The 16,724-nt window shown below is 38.2% G+C and overlaps 1 protein-coding gene across 5 annotated transcripts in view; it reads right to left on the bottom strand.

The window, feature by feature from the left end:
* Rsrc1 (arginine and serine rich coiled-coil 1) overlaps positions 1-16,724 on the bottom strand; it is a 365,450-nt gene that overhangs the window by 63,159 nt on the left and 285,567 nt on the right. For all 5 annotated transcript variants that reach the window (XM_048794678.1, XM_015486940.2, XM_015486941.2 and 2 more), the window contains one exon: positions 3,521-3,589. In XM_048794678.1, the coding sequence (XP_048650635.1) occupies positions 3,521-3,589 (69 nt within the window). The remainder of the gene's footprint in view (positions 1-3,520; positions 3,590-16,724) is intronic.

The following is a 16,724-nucleotide window of genomic DNA, read 5'->3' as shown; positions in this document are numbered from 1 at the left end:
AATTAAAAAGAAAAGCATTTCCATTTAAAAATGAAAAGTATAAACCTCAACTTTAAATACTTAGTTTACTCTTTACTAAAAGGTATCATTTATGTAACTCAACTAAAGTAATCAGAGCAACTGGTTCAAGAAAGAGGGCTGGCTCTTCACCAAACCTCAAGTGGTCTTCAATCAGTGGAAGTCAGTTGAGCTCCCCAGGACCACAAGGAGCACTCTAACTGGGCCTGACACTCACAGGGTGGAAGGAGAATCAGGTGCCTGCAGTTGGTGAGTACCTGACTCCCATCCTGGACACAATACTTGCAAACATAATTATGATATTGACTTAAGAATACTCAAAGGAAAGAACTGCATAAAAGAATGAATTTATATTTTGCTGTGCTAAAACAATAGTGTTTTTGAGATAACAGGGCCTGGATAAAAGGAGCCAGATAGACAGCATTTGTCTACATTTGAACAATGCTTTCAACCCTGTGCTGCATATCAGCATGCTGAGAAATCAAGAGATAAATTGTATAAATGATGTGACAGAGCAAATTACTAGTGGTTTTTAAATTGGAAATAAAGGATTATTATTCTTCTAAATACAGAAGTACATACACATACTGATATATCTCAAGTTTCAATTTGCAGCTACGCTAATTATATGAAATAAAATAAATGTAGCTCATACATTAATCACTTTCAGGAAAATGCTAATTTGATAACATTCAAGTATTCAGATAATCCATTAAAATCTTTTTAGAAGCAAACAGCAACAACAAATACTCTATCAAATGATTTACTTTTTCTTAAAAATAATAAGCAAAGGAAACCTCAAGAATGAAAAACATACCTTTCATCTTTTGAAATTAGTGCCGTGTAGGTTATTTAAGCAGTAGAATTTTCCCCCAACATTTGCAGTACTAATTTTCATTTTTTCTTTTGGCAGGTGGTGTTGCAGAGAAAAGTCAGCGAGTTCAGGTAAAAATAAATCCCCATTAGCAAATATTGGAGTACTTTGACCCTTCTGGTTTCATCTGCATGGCTGTCAATCCCCTGAACCACCACTTAGTAGGCAAGGTCTTGCCTTAGAGAAGGAACATGATGTCACTGGCTCATACTTTCAAGCAGATCACCTAAAATCCACTCTAAGCTCAAGGTGTGCCACTTAAGCATGGATTTAAAAGAATAAAGAGAAATTGGCTCTTCATTTATTCATTCATTCCTGTAACAATTCAAGAAACTTGAGTTTCTATTCCATGTTAAACATTGTGGGCACTAGGTCTTCTATAATCCTGGAATTTATACTCTAGTTAGGACAACAGACTTAGATACTAATTAAAACAGCTATGAATATAGGGATATACTTCTTCGACTATTCTCAGGTACTAAATTAAGTTCTCAGGTACTGAATGTATATTACATACTAAGTACAAAGATGATTTGACTTGGTTAAAAAAGCTAAATTAAAGAGTACTTTTAAAAGAATCACAAGGTAATGTTCAAGTATATGTAGTTACTTAAATTCTTAACAAAGTATCTTCTTAAAAATACTTTGAACTAATTTAATGAAAAAACTATTAAAATGTCAATTGTCAACATATAAATGTAGGATTCTAAAGTATTTTAGAAAACGTCTTTTACTAGGACATTATACATTTTCATAATAATAAATCACCTAGAATTTTTGAAATCTGTGGCTACTATCAGTGCCCTTCTTTTTATAAAAACAGCATCAAGATGATTCTACGTAAGATATGCACTAATGGGATGAGATTAGTAATACTGCAACATCTTTTTTCTTTTTTGGGTCCCGGGGATTGAATCCAGGAGCACTTAACCACTGAGCCACATCCTCAGCCTGCTTCTTTTAAAATTTTGAGACAGGGTTTTGCTAAGTTGTTTAGGGCCTCACTAAATTGCTGAGGCTGGCTTTGAATGTGTGATCCTCCTGCCTCAGCCTCCCAAAGCTGCTAGGATTATTATAGGTGTGTGCCACCATGCCCAGCCAAAAGTCATAATTTTGGGTAATAAATAACACCCTCATTTTTAAGTTTACACCATCTGAGCCATTGCTGGGTTAACCTTGAGCTTGCAGTGGATTCTAGATGATCTTTTTGAAGGTTTAAGTCAATATTATCATGTCCCTTCTCTAAAGCAGGACCTTGCCCATTAAACTTGCAACATACTTTCACTGTTGGTTGATAGTAGTACTACTCTTGTGATCTGCAGTACCCTGGTGTTTTACAAGGGCCATTATGTTATTCATTAAACACATGGATCAGAACAACCATAATGCAAAAGTACTTAAATCTGCTTAGATTACTCTGCATCTAGGATCATAGCCACTTGTCCTGCAGGCACACCGTAAGTGTAGCTGAAACAGAATAGATTTCTTAGTAACAATGCCAATACATATGTTTTAAGAAGTCAAAAGAAGAGAAATCTATTGAGGACTTTTGCCTTTGGAATTGGTTTCTTTTTTCAGTATGACATCAAATTAGTTGATCCTGGATAAGAGAATAAGCTGGGATTTATGGGGGTCAAATAAGGTTAGATCACCATACGCGTTTACTGTCTACAGGCCTAAGTCCATTGCATAGTTGGAAGGCATCTACCTGTAGAGTCCTGTCACTTAGCCTTCATGGTTCTGTATGGAGTGGCTTTGGGGACTCAAGATGAATGGAATTCTAAGCCTTCACAGGCCAACACTTCAGGTGCTCCTGGATTCTCAAGTGTCTAACCAGAAGCTGAGCATGCACATTTCTTTCCTGGTTGTTTTGGTAAAACACATGTATTATTAAGGTAAAAATTCCAACTTTTAGACTTAGATAACAGCACTCAAAGCCAGCATTTTTTCATACATCAACTCCAGCCTTTAGCTTCCCAAAAGCTCAGGGAAATAGTTTTTCTGCAAAAGTAGCATGATGGCGGTCCAAGCACATCACTGCCCTAACTTACTGAGGAGGAGCTGCCTGGGGCTCACCCTGTAATGTTGTAACAGTGTGTGTAGAGCCTCTGTGCTGCATCTACAACAATCACATACAGCAAACTAAAGTAGAGACAGAGTTGATTAGGCTTATTTGCATAACACGTGGAGAGATGGCCCACATGTTATTGAGAGGAGAGAACATTTCTTAATTTGAACCATGGCTAATTTCTCCCATTTCAGATTTCATAACTCACTCTTAAAAGCGTTTTAAAGAGTTGTATTGATAAGGGCTTTTCTTCACTGCTAAATATTCCTGAAGATGTGGGTAAATTCAATTATTTCCATGACTGATTTGGATAATGTGTTGATTATAAAGATAAAAGTCAGAAGGAAAGAAAACAATATCGGCTCTACTGTGTTAATTTTATATCCTCTAAGTTCTATCATTGGATGCATAAAGGCAGTCTTATGCCAGCAAAGAGCAGCGTCCAAGGCGGAGAAGGTACTTACAGGTAAGGCCCATGCAGGGCACAGGCACAGGCTCTGCAGGGCCAGAACCATGCCATACAGGGACCCCTCAGGGAAAGCAATGAAATGGGCCTTTACCTCCCTCCTTTCTTCTCTTTGCTTCTTCCTCGTTTCTTTCTTTGGCTTTCAATGCTTCATCAGCTTTTGCTGTACCAAAAACAAAGAAATTTCTGTATTTATTTTGTGTATATTATTTATCATACATTTTTTATTTAATTATTAATTATGCACGAAAATACTGAGAAAAGGAAATAGGAATTTGTTAATTATTTCTGTGAGGTGGTCAGAAGACACATGGCAGCTAAATATCTAAAATACATCTGTACATTTTTTTATGCAGAATAAATATCCAAAATACTTATTTAGAATCTTCGAAGCTTAGTTCAAGATAATCTCTGTACAAAAAATAAAGTGAGTATAAGCACAGGCTAGGCAAAGGCCTAGGAATAGGAAGACTGCTGGTCACCATGAGTCACCTGACTTGTGCCAGACATCTGCTGTCAACTTTGGAGGAAGTCGTAAACCACCATTTGCATTTTAAATATAAGCAGCTTGCACTGTCTGTGGAGTGGTATCAAATCAGCCAGCATATTCTTCCTCATTGCACATCAGGCTGAGGTTCTTTAGTCTTGTATGACAGTATTTGGTAGGAAGATTCTCTCCCTCTAGAAGCCTCTTCCCTTATTACTTAATCATCTACTAGTTGCTCGACTGCAGGGTTTTCAAACACTTTACTACAGATGTTAAAGAAGATTAAAAATATACAGCACAGTAACAAGGGACTATCAATATACTCTGTAAATTAATTAAATTTCTGTTCTAGCACATCATTTATTCCAAAGCATTAATGTCTCAAAGGAGCAATTCTCCTTTATTGCTGTCTCACTGCCTGATGAGTGAACTAAGTGAAAATAAGTCTCTAATAGCATTATACTTGATGAAATATTAAGTTAAAAAAGTATTGCCTCGTCAAAAAAAAAAAAAAAAGAGTCAAACCATGCCAGCATTAAAGTTTGGATGAGTCTTTATCATACTGATAATGGCAATGTAAACTGTGATTTAAAAAATAAGCATGCTTGTTCTTAAGTTTGTTCTGCATATGTTTTGCTCTTCAAAATCAACACATCCTTTAAAAGTCTAAAACCTGACTTATAGGAGGAATTTAAAGAAAATATATGCCTCGTATAAAACTATTTTTCTTCAGTCTGATTTTTCTTTACTGTCAATATTAACACTTTTCTTAAAGGATAAAACTGATATGATGGTGCTATTAAGTGCTATATCCAATTACAAGGACATCTGCTTCCCTTTACAGGCTTTTATGCACATTTAGACTGCATTTAAAGTCATGAAATATTAAAACTTTTATGCCACTTTGTATCATTGCAAGAATCTATTAAATTAGATAATAAAAACAAACCACCAGTAACTCTAAAGACTTTTACTTCATTTACACTTCATTCTCCCTAGTAGAAGGACAAGGATAATAGAAATTCCATTTAAATTCAATTTTGGTTATATGTGTAATTGTAGATATACCCCTTGAGTCATGTAAAATGCTCGGCTTATGTTTCTTTCAAATTATCCCGCTCAGATTCACATTCTACTCCTTACAACCATCTTCAATATGTATTAGCAGAGCTCATTAGGCTGAAATTTAATAATGCAAACATCAGGTGGATTTCAAGAACCTCCATTAACAACGTAAGATGGATTGCTTATATATAGCTCTTGGGCCAACTGGGCACAATTTAAATTCAATAAACTAGCCTGCCTAAATCTGATTTATCTACTTCACTATGCGGGTTTGTCCTTTCTTACTGATTTGTTGCTATACATGGACAATTCATTGGAATATTGTTTTATTTTTTAAAACTGCAAATGGCTCTGGTGCTGTGGTTAAATATTTTATGTCATTCGGAATCCCATTGTCCATTGAGATTCCCAAGTGTGTATGTGTGTATAAATAAAAAAATCTTTTGAATTATATTGAAATAACACAGGTAATAATCTTAAAACCACACATTTGAAAATTTCATCAATAATCAATGTCCACAAAGAATCTAAATGAATTCACTTGAAGAGAATGTTTATTCAAATTGAATCATTAGGCTAAATTTCTCATTGATTATCAAGGGACTCTGAAAGAAATGCACTTCTTTTTCTTTCTAACTGCCTTATGATTAAGATTTGAAAAGAAGCAGAACTAATGGTCATTCATACATAATTTAATTTATTCTGAAAATTTCTAAACTATCTAAAAGGTGGCAATTCCATTGCACGGATATAGACTGACTCCCATTAGATGTACCATAGAACCTGGCCCCATGGAGTGCAATGGTGAGTGGTAAGATCTGTTCTTGGGGTCCACCATCTACCTTGGACTTTACAGTAGCACCTGTTCCAAAGCACATCATGTATACAACTTCTAGTTGTCTGGATTTCCCAGATTCCTTCCAGGATTTGCACCCTGCACCACTGAACCTGGATGCAATAGCCTGTGTACCCCCCAAAAAACTCATGCTAAACTTTAATCTTCATTGTGAGGTTCCAAGAGCGCGGACTAGGGGGTCCCTTGAAGAGGTGATTAGGTCACAAGGGCTGCCCTCATGACTACACGGACCTATACATGATTTTTGGATGAACAGGTAAGTGGTCACTTTATAAGTGGGTCTGTTTAAAAGTCAGGTGAGGTGTCTCTTGTATGTGATGTTCTATGCTGCCTTAGAACTCTACAGAGTGACCCCACCAGCAAGAAGGCCTTCACCAGACACAGCCCCTCTATTCCGTACCTCTCAGCTTCCAGAGCCATAAGCTAAACAAATCTTTTCAAATTTTTTTGTAGTTGTAGATGGACATGATCTCTCTCTCTCTCTCTCTCTCTCGTGTGGTGCTGAGGATGGAACCCAGTGCCTCACACATGCAGTTGCTCTACCACTGAGTCACAACCCCAGCCCTAAATAAATCTTGATTCTTTGTAAGTTAGCCAGTCTGTAGTATTCACTCACCTCAACACAAGAATGACTGATACCCCAGACCCAAGACAACCATTTCAACTCCATGCCTATAACACCCTGACTCCCCTCATGCCTTTGCAGTTTGGCCAAGCGGTTACCAATATGTCTGACCCACCCCTGTCCTTTTTTCTTTTTCCCCCTGTCTCCACTGTAGAGGTTACTAAAAAATTAGTGTATGAACAGTATAGGTTCTACCAAAACCCAGTGAGACAGAAATTGACATGGCCATCCCAGGCGGCACATCATTCATTAGTCAGCATCCACAGCAGATGTCTGTCTCTCTCTCTCTCTCTCACTGCCTATGACCTGCTATAGCTTCTCTGCTTCAAATACCAATCATCTGAAACTAGCTTCCCTGATTCCCCTGTATTTCCTCAGCCTCGCTCCTATTCACCTTCAAGCATTTATGTTCATTAGATCTCTCTGGCCTTGTTTGAAGTCTAGTCACCCATTTGTACTTTAAACTTGTTCCTTTCCAAATCCTCCAGGTCCTTTCTGCTTCCCTCTTCCTATCCTCAGAATGAAACACCTTCAAGTATTGCAAGTCCTATACTATATTCATTCTTCTTTCAACAAAGCTACTGCCTCCACCCCCCAACCATCTTTTGCCCCCATGGGTTTGCAATGGTCTCTAAAAACTCTGCAGTAGCCAAGTCTAATGCTTTGCTTAGTTTTATCCTGTTAAAGTCTCTCCATTTTAAAAAGAAGCTAACCAACTGTATCTTTTAAAAAATGCTCCAATTCAGAAACTCCATTGACCTTTTCTGACTGCTCTCTCTGTTGCCCACCTTTTGATTCCTGGAGTCCTGTTCTTGGGTGTGTGTGGATGGTCTGAACAGGATCCAAGGCATTATCAGAGCTGAGTCTATCCCCAGCCTCTCTTCTAAGTACTACAACTATTCTTCCAGTCAGTTCCTGGATATCTCCACATAGATATTTCAAAGTCATATCCAGGGTTGTACTTATGAGCTTGCCCTTAAACCTGCTTCTCTTCCGTTGGTACTTCCTAGTTTCAGCAGTTACCCAATCTCTGAATTGAAAACTTGTGAAATTTTCACTCAGCTCTTGCATTACCTCTGATTCGCTGGCAGTTCCATGAGACCCTCCTCCACAGACTGTCTCTAGTGCCCTTTCCTCCTTTCCATTCTTACTGTCGATGCTCACTTTGAGGTCCTTGCCTCTTTTACTCTGAACAAGATGGGTGCTCCTACTTCATCTCTGCAATTAATCCTGTGCTTCAGTGACCTCTTCATGTTACCACTGGGTAAGAAATGGGTTCACTGTTTTGCATCCCAGAAGCAACAGAGAAAGGCTCTAAGGCACAAGTATAACCACTCTCTGCTGAAACTCCTTCTGAAGGCACCCTGTCATACACACGGCTACGTGGATCTGTGAATCTATAGATAGATCCAGAGTACTTGGCATGCCACCCACAGCATTCAGAACCTGACCTCCATGTGGTTTCCAGCTCATGCCTCAGACTAACCAGCCCCTTCCTAGCTGCAAGGACTTGGGATTGGCCTCCTGGGGATATGCTGCCTTTGTCTGCTGCTGCCTTTGTCTCTGCTCCTGCTGTGATGGCCATTCTTTTTCCATGCAGAAAGCTTTAGTTGTATATCATCCCCTTCTTTGAGGCCTTCTCTGATCAACACCTTTGTGCCCATCACCTGGGGGAAAGCAGAAGGGCAGGAGAATGAGGGGGTGGCAGGGTCTGACTCCTCCTCTGATCCAGGACCATTTGCAGAGTAACTGCCACCCCCCTAGTAAAGGCATCAAGCCACTTGTGAGGGCACAGCCTTATGACTGTATCACTTGCAAAGACCCCACCTTTCAACACTGCCTCGAAGGGTAAGTTTCCAACACTCAACCTCTGGGGGACACATTCAAGCCGCAGTGGTGGGTCCCAAGTGGATAAGATGGTTCCTGACCTTTCTCAGGCAATATAATGAGCCCCCATAGAAGGTGCACCCTTCTGTTCCCTTCATTGAAGGGCAGGTTACCTGGGAGCAGGTACAGAACAGGTGGGGCAAAAATTGTATATTCACTTCCTCTCAAGTTTGCAGACTGCATTCTAGCTCCTTGCAGATAAGTGTGGCCATTGCCTGACTGAGAGCTGACGCAGGGTGAGCCCATGTGGGGCCCATATCCTGTTTCCACAGCCATCGTGCCTCCCATAGAGCCCTCATTCTTCGTCTTACACTACTGGATGAAGCAATGACCTACAGAGGGCAAACCACAAGACTGGAGGAACCTAGGTCACTGAATTTCAATGAGAAATGGCATTTCCTTCACGAGTTGCATTTTAGGGCACTTGGGCTGCTAGCAGTCTGCTCACCTCGCCTAATTCAGCAGGTGGGCAATGAACTTTCCCAACCAACAGGCAAGAAGGACTCAGAAAGTCAGTGTAAGTGTTGTGTCACCCTCGGAAAGTAAGATTTTTCAGAAAAGAAGCCTTGGGTGACTGCTTCATTTGAACTACAGAGACCAGAAGAGCAGCTGCAGAGGTGGCCAGAGGCCATGCAGGTTACTACTGAGGGTGGGTCTTTAGCAGCACCAATCAGAGTTTGTCTTCATCCTCACTGGCTGTACTTGTAAGACTCAATGGGAACACAGCTTTTTGGATTCAGATGCCTGTTTGCTTAGGTCAGGTTTTAAGTGATTTGGGGAAGTACTTTGTGTTCCCCAGTTGAGGAAATCAAGTGGATCAAGAACTAGAGAAGAATGACAGGGTATCTGACTCATTCCTACTTCTAGAAAGGACTGTTGCAAGTATTCCAGAGAAAACCTTCTTACAAGGAAGGGTTTTAACAACTTTAATCCAGAAATTCGTTTTTAGATGTATCCAATTTCTGACACTGCACCACCAAGAATGTTGAAGAATTCTTAAAAAACAGAAAGCAGAAGGGAACAGATATGTGAAAAACAATTAAAAGAACTCAGAGTCCAACCACATTCAGAGGACTATGCAGATATGAAAGAAGTTGTAGGGACACTTTAGTCCTAGAGTCAAGGACAATGAGTGCAGGTATAAGCCTGGAACACTGTTGAACTGGGATTATGACTAGACCTCTGTGCACCTCTGTAGAACGTGGTTAGGACAAAGGCAGAAGGTGTCAGGGCCAGCAAGAAAAGGGCTGGCACTGCTGATCCCTGAAAGGGGCAACAAGCTGCTGGCTGGTCCTTCTTGGAAGGAAGCTTTCTTGCCACTGACACAATCAATGGTCTAGTAAGCAGAAATGGCAGGGTTGCCATATCCTTTGATGGCACAGGAATGTAGAGGGAAGTAACAATGGGAGATGAATTCTGCAACCTGGCCATAAAAGTTATATACCTAGGATTAACTTTTAAAAGCCTTTACATAACTCCTGGACTAAAAAGGAAATGTAAATAGAAATAGAAATAATTAGCTCCCAGAAACAATATGAATTTAAATAAAGTAGGATGAGGTAACTGCAAAAGACAAGAATCAGAAATTATAACATTAACCAAATCTAAAACACCCTAAAGGATTTGGTCAATAAAACCAAAGATATTATTCAAAAGAATCAATAAAATAGATAAGCTTTTGGAAAGTCTGATAAAAGAAAAAAGAAGAAGAAAGAAGACTCTCACAAACAACTAAAGAAATGGATAAAGTGCCATAACCAGAAATACAGAAGGAACTTTAAGAAGTAAATATGCATGTGCATAAACATAAACATATACACATTTTCCCATACAATGGAAAACCATAGGAGATAATAATTTTGAGAAAATAACTTAAGAAAAGGACAAGCACCTGAAAAAGCTAAAAAGATAAATTTCTATTCAACGTGGTTCCAGGCTAGACAGCTGTATGTTAAGAATAATGTCACATTTTCTATACAAGTGGCCAAAATACATATAAAAATATGCTCAGGGTTACCAGTGCTCAACCAAATACATTTAAAACAATATTATATTTTCCCCAACACACTTGTAAACAATAAAGACTAGCAATATAAAGTTAATGACAGAACAAAATAAACTGAACCCCTGGTAATGGATTATAAGCTGGTGAAGGAGGTTTGGAAGGCCACTGGCCTACCCGATGATACCCAAAGCACATATAATAACTATCCACCAGTCACTCCAACTCCAGGAACCTGTTCTGCAGAAATAACTGCACAGTGTTGAAGATGTGTATCCAGGGATAGCATTTTTGTAAAGAAAAAAGAAAGATGGAAATAATCTAAATATGGAAGTGGCTAAATAGTTACTGTGTAGGATTCTGAAATAACACAAAGCCAATGAAAGAATGAAAGCAAGCTGAATGCTCCGTTGAATGATTCTATTGACTTGACAAAACAAGTGTGAGCCCACTGCACATGCACAGAGCGCGTGCAGGGAGAGCAACCAGTCAACCATCTGCCTGGAAGAGGTGGGCAGGGCATCTCCCCGGCTCCACTGCAGTATGCTTTCCACCCCGTTATATGACCTTTATTCAAAACTATACGTGTACTCGAATATTGTAGCTACAAAGCTAAGAAAGTCACACTCAAGATACTGAAGATGTTTTGTGATGCCCTAATATAAAATTTGGAGCCCAGCAATAAATATTCTAATGAACTATAAATAAAAACACCTAGCAATGTGCACTTTTTAAAATTTCAGTTTACTGTAATTCTCAATGATTTCTATATTGACACTAAAAATATGATGGAGACATCTGGGCACTTCACAGGCACTACTGCAGACTGTAAAGCAGGAGGGCTTCCAATCACAACAAGCAACAGTGCCATCCCTTCCTTCCAGCACCTATAGACTGTTGATCAATCATCAAAACATATGAGAAAATTCTTTCCTACTACATTTACTACAAATGGCACATGTTTACTCAACTTAAATGCTGGATGAGTTTTTAAATATCAGTGTAAGAGAATATCAACTAACAATTGTCATTCCCCAAATTCTAAGTATAAATATTTCATCTACAACAGTTATTTTATGCTTATTTTATTGATGAACAAATGAAAGGTCAAAGAAAGTTCCGTGCTAGGGCTAAGGCAGCTTTAACGTTTCCCTAGGTCTTGGCTCAGTCCTACCAGGATCTCTTTCTAGGTATTAACAGGAGTAATAGTAAATGCCTGCAAAACATTTTAAAACTTCCTAGTTATGTCAAATGCATATAGAATTTACTTAAGGAAATAGCTACTATTTCTGCATAAAGACTATGTAACTGGGGTTATAATATTAGCTCACTAAGGTAAAAAGGAAATACTGAAACAATATTTTAAATCTACTGCCTCAGTTGATGCTAAAAAATTGTAAATTCATTGAGATGACAAATGGAAACTACAAAATGATATGGTATGTTTTGATTTTTTCCTTTTTTTTTTTTTTTTTTTTGTTAGCACCAGCATGGGAGTCTATGAGTACTGGGAACATATTGAGTGTTTGGGGATTGTTTGCTTTTACGTCAAGTTCCTATTTGCATATTTCTAATGTTCCCAAACAAAGCTTTTTCTTCTATTATTTTCTCCTGTGTAATATCTTTTGGATTCTTCTCTCAATTCTTATGGAGAAGTAAAAGGCCCAGAGGGCTTTTACCCAAACTTGCAATTGTTTGCTTCTTGTGCCCCTTCTCTTCTGCTACAGAATTTTCCATGTCATGTGTTGGAAAGGCTTTGAGAGCCATCCATAAGCCTGTGTGTAGAAACACTGGACTACTGCAGCTGCATGCCACAGGGCCTAACGCTCCTGCTTATGCAGGGGTCTCTCTCCCTGACTCTTCTAGTAGAACCCATGAGTATTTCAATGGCAAGGAAAGATCATGAATAAAGACCCAGTTACAGTTAAAGACACAATCTAGATAGCTGGTAGTCAGTTTGTTTTGTTTTTTCCAATGTGTAAAAATTCCTATTGCCTCCTGAGAGTTTATATAACTCTTCTCTAATTCTGATGACTTTCTGTTCTGTAAAATGAAGAAACTGTTTAATCACAGTAGTTAAAATGTCATTTACTAAAATCTAAGAACAAATGTTGAAGTCAATAACTTTAAAGAATATAATCCAATAACAACAACATTGGTATACTACTGTGAGGCTTAGATTCTTAATAAAAAGGCAACACCAGATTTTTTTTTTTTTTCAGAACGCTGATACGTAAAATAAAAATAACTTCATCATTCCGTGCTCCTCTGACTTACTGCACATCTATCAACTTGATGTTGGTTAAAGTCAGCTGGCCACCGCAATAACTCCATTCCAAGAAAAATGGCTCAGCAGCTGAGGAAAACTCTGGGAACCACTGTCTTTGAGTGGAGTCATATCCTCAACTGTGATAAGTGACTGGTAATGCTTGTTCTTTTTCTCCAAACGTCCTATCAATACACATTTTTAAAAAGTAACTAAAGGTAAGTAATTTTTAAAAAATGAGAACCGAGTTCAGAAATGGCAATTAATTATGTACTTTAGAAATCAAAGAATGAGAGGCAATAGTCCTCTATATCAAAAAAGACAAGAGCTGGGGATGGGGCTCAAGTAGTAGAGCACTTGCCTAGCACATGTGAGGCACTGGGTCTGTCTCAGCACTGCATAAAAATAAATAAAATAAAGGTATTGTTTCCATCTACAACTATAAAAAAAGTGAGGACATATTTCTTTTTCTATTTTTTACTTTATTCTTACATTACAATGCGCATTTCTTTTTTAAAAATAAAATTACATATTTTTATGTATAGCATTTGTTTCCATGGTTTCATTTACTGAAAGAAAACAAAAGCTGTGTTAGTCACTGTGCTAAGTACCTACTTTACTTTCAGATATAGCTATTTAGTATAATCCCCAATAAGTTGCAGGAGGCTTAAAAATTTGCCTAAAGTTACCCACCTAATAAATGAGTGATCCAGTGTTATCACAAGCCTGTCTGCTCTTCTTTTCACTACTATGATAACTTCTAAAATAAATTGTGTTGAAAAACATATAAAACAAACTTAATTCTGCTGCTGTTTCTAAAATAATTTTAATTTATTGTATTTCTATAATATTACCATGATGTTATATTTATTATACTTAAAAGTTTAACTAGCAAGTCAGAAAGAGCATGAATAAAACACCATTGCAAAATAAGTATGAAAGCAAATAATTTGGGGTAAATTGCCAGGTTACTAATGAATCAATATTTTCTGAATTGACTTTTTCCCAGGAATATGAAAGGCTCAGTGTTTAAGAACATGCTATGATCTTGGCTGTTGCACTTGAGAGATTAATCATTTAAGTCTGAGACCAACAGCTGAATTTGAGTGCTATAATACATACATCTCTGCACTAAAAATGCTAACACCGTGATAAAATGCGAACTTCCATGGTCGAGTCCACAAATTCTCCCCAAAGGAGCTTTATGACATGACCTGATTTAAGCCTATTAAGAGTGTGGGTTAAGTGCTCTTCTGGATGCTATCTTCTGACAGAGGAGCTACATCGTGCCTCCACTAACTGGAACATACAACTCTCATCTACAGTTCACAATCAGCTACACAAGCTTGTTGGATGACAGACCACAGTGCCCTGAAGGTGCCACCTGACTTTGGAATGATCTGAGGCTTCTACTCCCCTTGGTCTATGAAACTGGGCACATAATGAAACTCTTACCTTTGCTTTCCAGAGTGAACTGTAAGCTGAACGAGCACAGAACCTCTTACTTATTAATGAAGATGCATGTTCTGATCTCTCACATGATCCAGATTGCACAGATATTTTGGGGATCTCTGAATCTATAATGCTTTAGTGTTTGGCTCCTCTTGTTGAATGATTGTTACAGATCACTTCTACAGTGCATCAACATGGAAATCCAACACACATTACTTGTTGACTATGAGGTTATCTTCATGATGGTATAGCAGAAGGTAAGGGCTGAGGCTGTAGCTCAGTGGCAGACACTTGCCTAGCATATGTGAGGCACTGGGTTTGATTCTTAGCACCACATAAAAATGAAACAAATAAAGGCATGATGTCCATCTGCAACTACAAAAAAAGAAAATTTTAAGAAGTCAGTGCCAGTCAAAAACAGATATTGGGGCCTGGGGTCATAGCTCAGTAGTAGAGTACTTGCCTAGCATGTTTGAGGCACTGAGTTCAATCCTCAGCTCCGCATTAAAAAAAATATTGTGTCCATCTACAACTAAAAAACAAAAACAACACAAAAAAATAAAAATACCAGATACAATATGTTCTGAAGAAGGGACTTCACAGTTTAATGAAGTAAGCACAAGGGATAAAGCAAATTAAAAGTGAGTGGCATCCCAATGAAGGCCATGCTGAATTAGAATTCAGAAAGCCAAATTCTGGTGCCAAACTCATGTCCTATTAAGTCAATCTGAAGACGTGCTTGAGTCATCCCAATTTCAAAATGTAAATAATAACACCAACATTTCTCTTCTTTTTAGGATAAATTATGAAAGGACTAGAAATTGGGAAATTTATAGAGAACAGCTTAATGATTAAAACTTAATTATTGAATGTGTTTTCTGGGTTCAGGGGACTGGATGGATGGACATACACACAAAGAGCAAGCACTCTACTGATAAGCTCCACCCCAGCCCTTGAATAACTTTGACTGGCTTGGGGAAGGCATGCTTGCCTGCACCCCTCTCTTCTAAACTCCATGGTTCCTGGGAGCTCACAAGAATGCCTGGACTATTTCTCTTGAGGAATGGCTTTGGAGCTCTACCACTGAGCCCCAGTCTAATGCCTTAGGGGATCTCTTTGGAACAGTTTTATTTTTGCAGTGCTGGATCAGCAAAAGCTATCACTTTCCTCAATAAAGCACTCTCTAGAAATGGTCAGCCTCATCTTCCCTTAGCAAGACCAATGCGATCCCTCACTAGACAGTTTGACCCATTTCCTCCAGTCAGCCATCACTCATTCCATATTCTTTATACTTCAAATCTAAGAGCTTTCTCCAATTTGATCAACACTCCATACTCTTCTAATTTTGAACCTTTTTGTATCCTAGATTTGGAAGGCATTTCTCACTCTTGAAATTCTACATTTTACAAGAGCTCTTCTAATTCTCGACAGAATTAGTTTCTTTTGTAGTACTTCTGTTTTGACCCTAATCATATTACACTGTAATTATTTGTTCAATATATTTGTTTCTTATTTGCCTTTATATCCTCAAAATTCAGCCCAATGCCAATAAATTCAAAATTAACCCTTTATCAAACCATTTTCAATTTCAAAAAGGTAAGAAAACACTGGTAAGAAAATGAACTGGAACTGCTGAGAAGATTTGTAACTTCAAAATAGCTTAACAGTAGTGGTTTACATTAATTTATGTTAAATACACTACCCTGGGAATTTGGTAGAATAGTGTATTGCATGAGATCTCCACCCAAAGGTTTTCAGACATATATAGCAAAACAATCGGAAGACATTCATCGGAACATGACATCGTCTATAGCATTATCTGTTTTTAAACTTTTTTTTTTTTTAGTTGTAGATGGACATGATACTTTTATTTTATTTATTTATTTTTATGTGGTGCTGAGGATCAAACCCAGTGTCCCACATATGCCAGGCAAGTGCTCTACCACTGAATTTCAACCCCGGCCCAGCATTATCTATTAATGAAACAGTTATCATCAGGTTACAATGAAGTACTGAGAGTTATCATAGAGATTCTAAAGCCAGACTGTCTGTTTGAACCCTGGGTCTCCCCCTCCCCGTTCTTAGCTACGAGATCTGGTGCAAGTTCAATCTCTCAATGTCTTAAGCCTACTTTCTTTGAAAGTAGTACTGATGACAAAACACCTCTATGATAAGCTACAGTATTGCTGTAAAGATTGCATAAGTTAATGTGTGCCAAGTATTCAGAATAAAACAAAACCTTTAGCACATAAAAATTACCATTATATTAATAAATATCTATATACTTTTATAGACATTGGTATTTATGGTAATTATTATGCATATTAAAAGTGCACACATCTGTACTATTCACAGTATGTTTTTAAAAACCTATTTACACGTATTTAGTAGTGAATACATTCCTTGCAAAAAATTTTTATTGAGAGTGGGAAGATGGCGGCGAGGGGAGTGCATTACCCCCGTGTGCTGCTTCACTGTGTGGGAGTATGACAAGTCAGGACGGCTAAAGGATATCTTGTTAGGAATTTCCAGCAATAGTGGGGTGCTCCGGAACCTGGAGGAAGGATTTCCATCGCACGAGGATCGGCTACGGGGACTCAAACGCGAGAGGTTTGTCGCACGGAGGGTAACTGCTTATTCAGCAAATCGCCCCGCGGC

The sequence above is a fragment of the Marmota marmota genome, unplaced genomic scaffold, assembly GCF_001458135.2.
Source record: "Marmota marmota marmota unplaced genomic scaffold, marMar, whole genome shotgun sequence".
NCBI classification, from domain to species: domain Eukaryota; kingdom Metazoa; phylum Chordata; class Mammalia; order Rodentia; family Sciuridae; genus Marmota; species Marmota marmota.
Note: the sequence above shows the minus strand (reverse complement) of the source record. Positions and strands in the feature narration are given on the sequence as shown.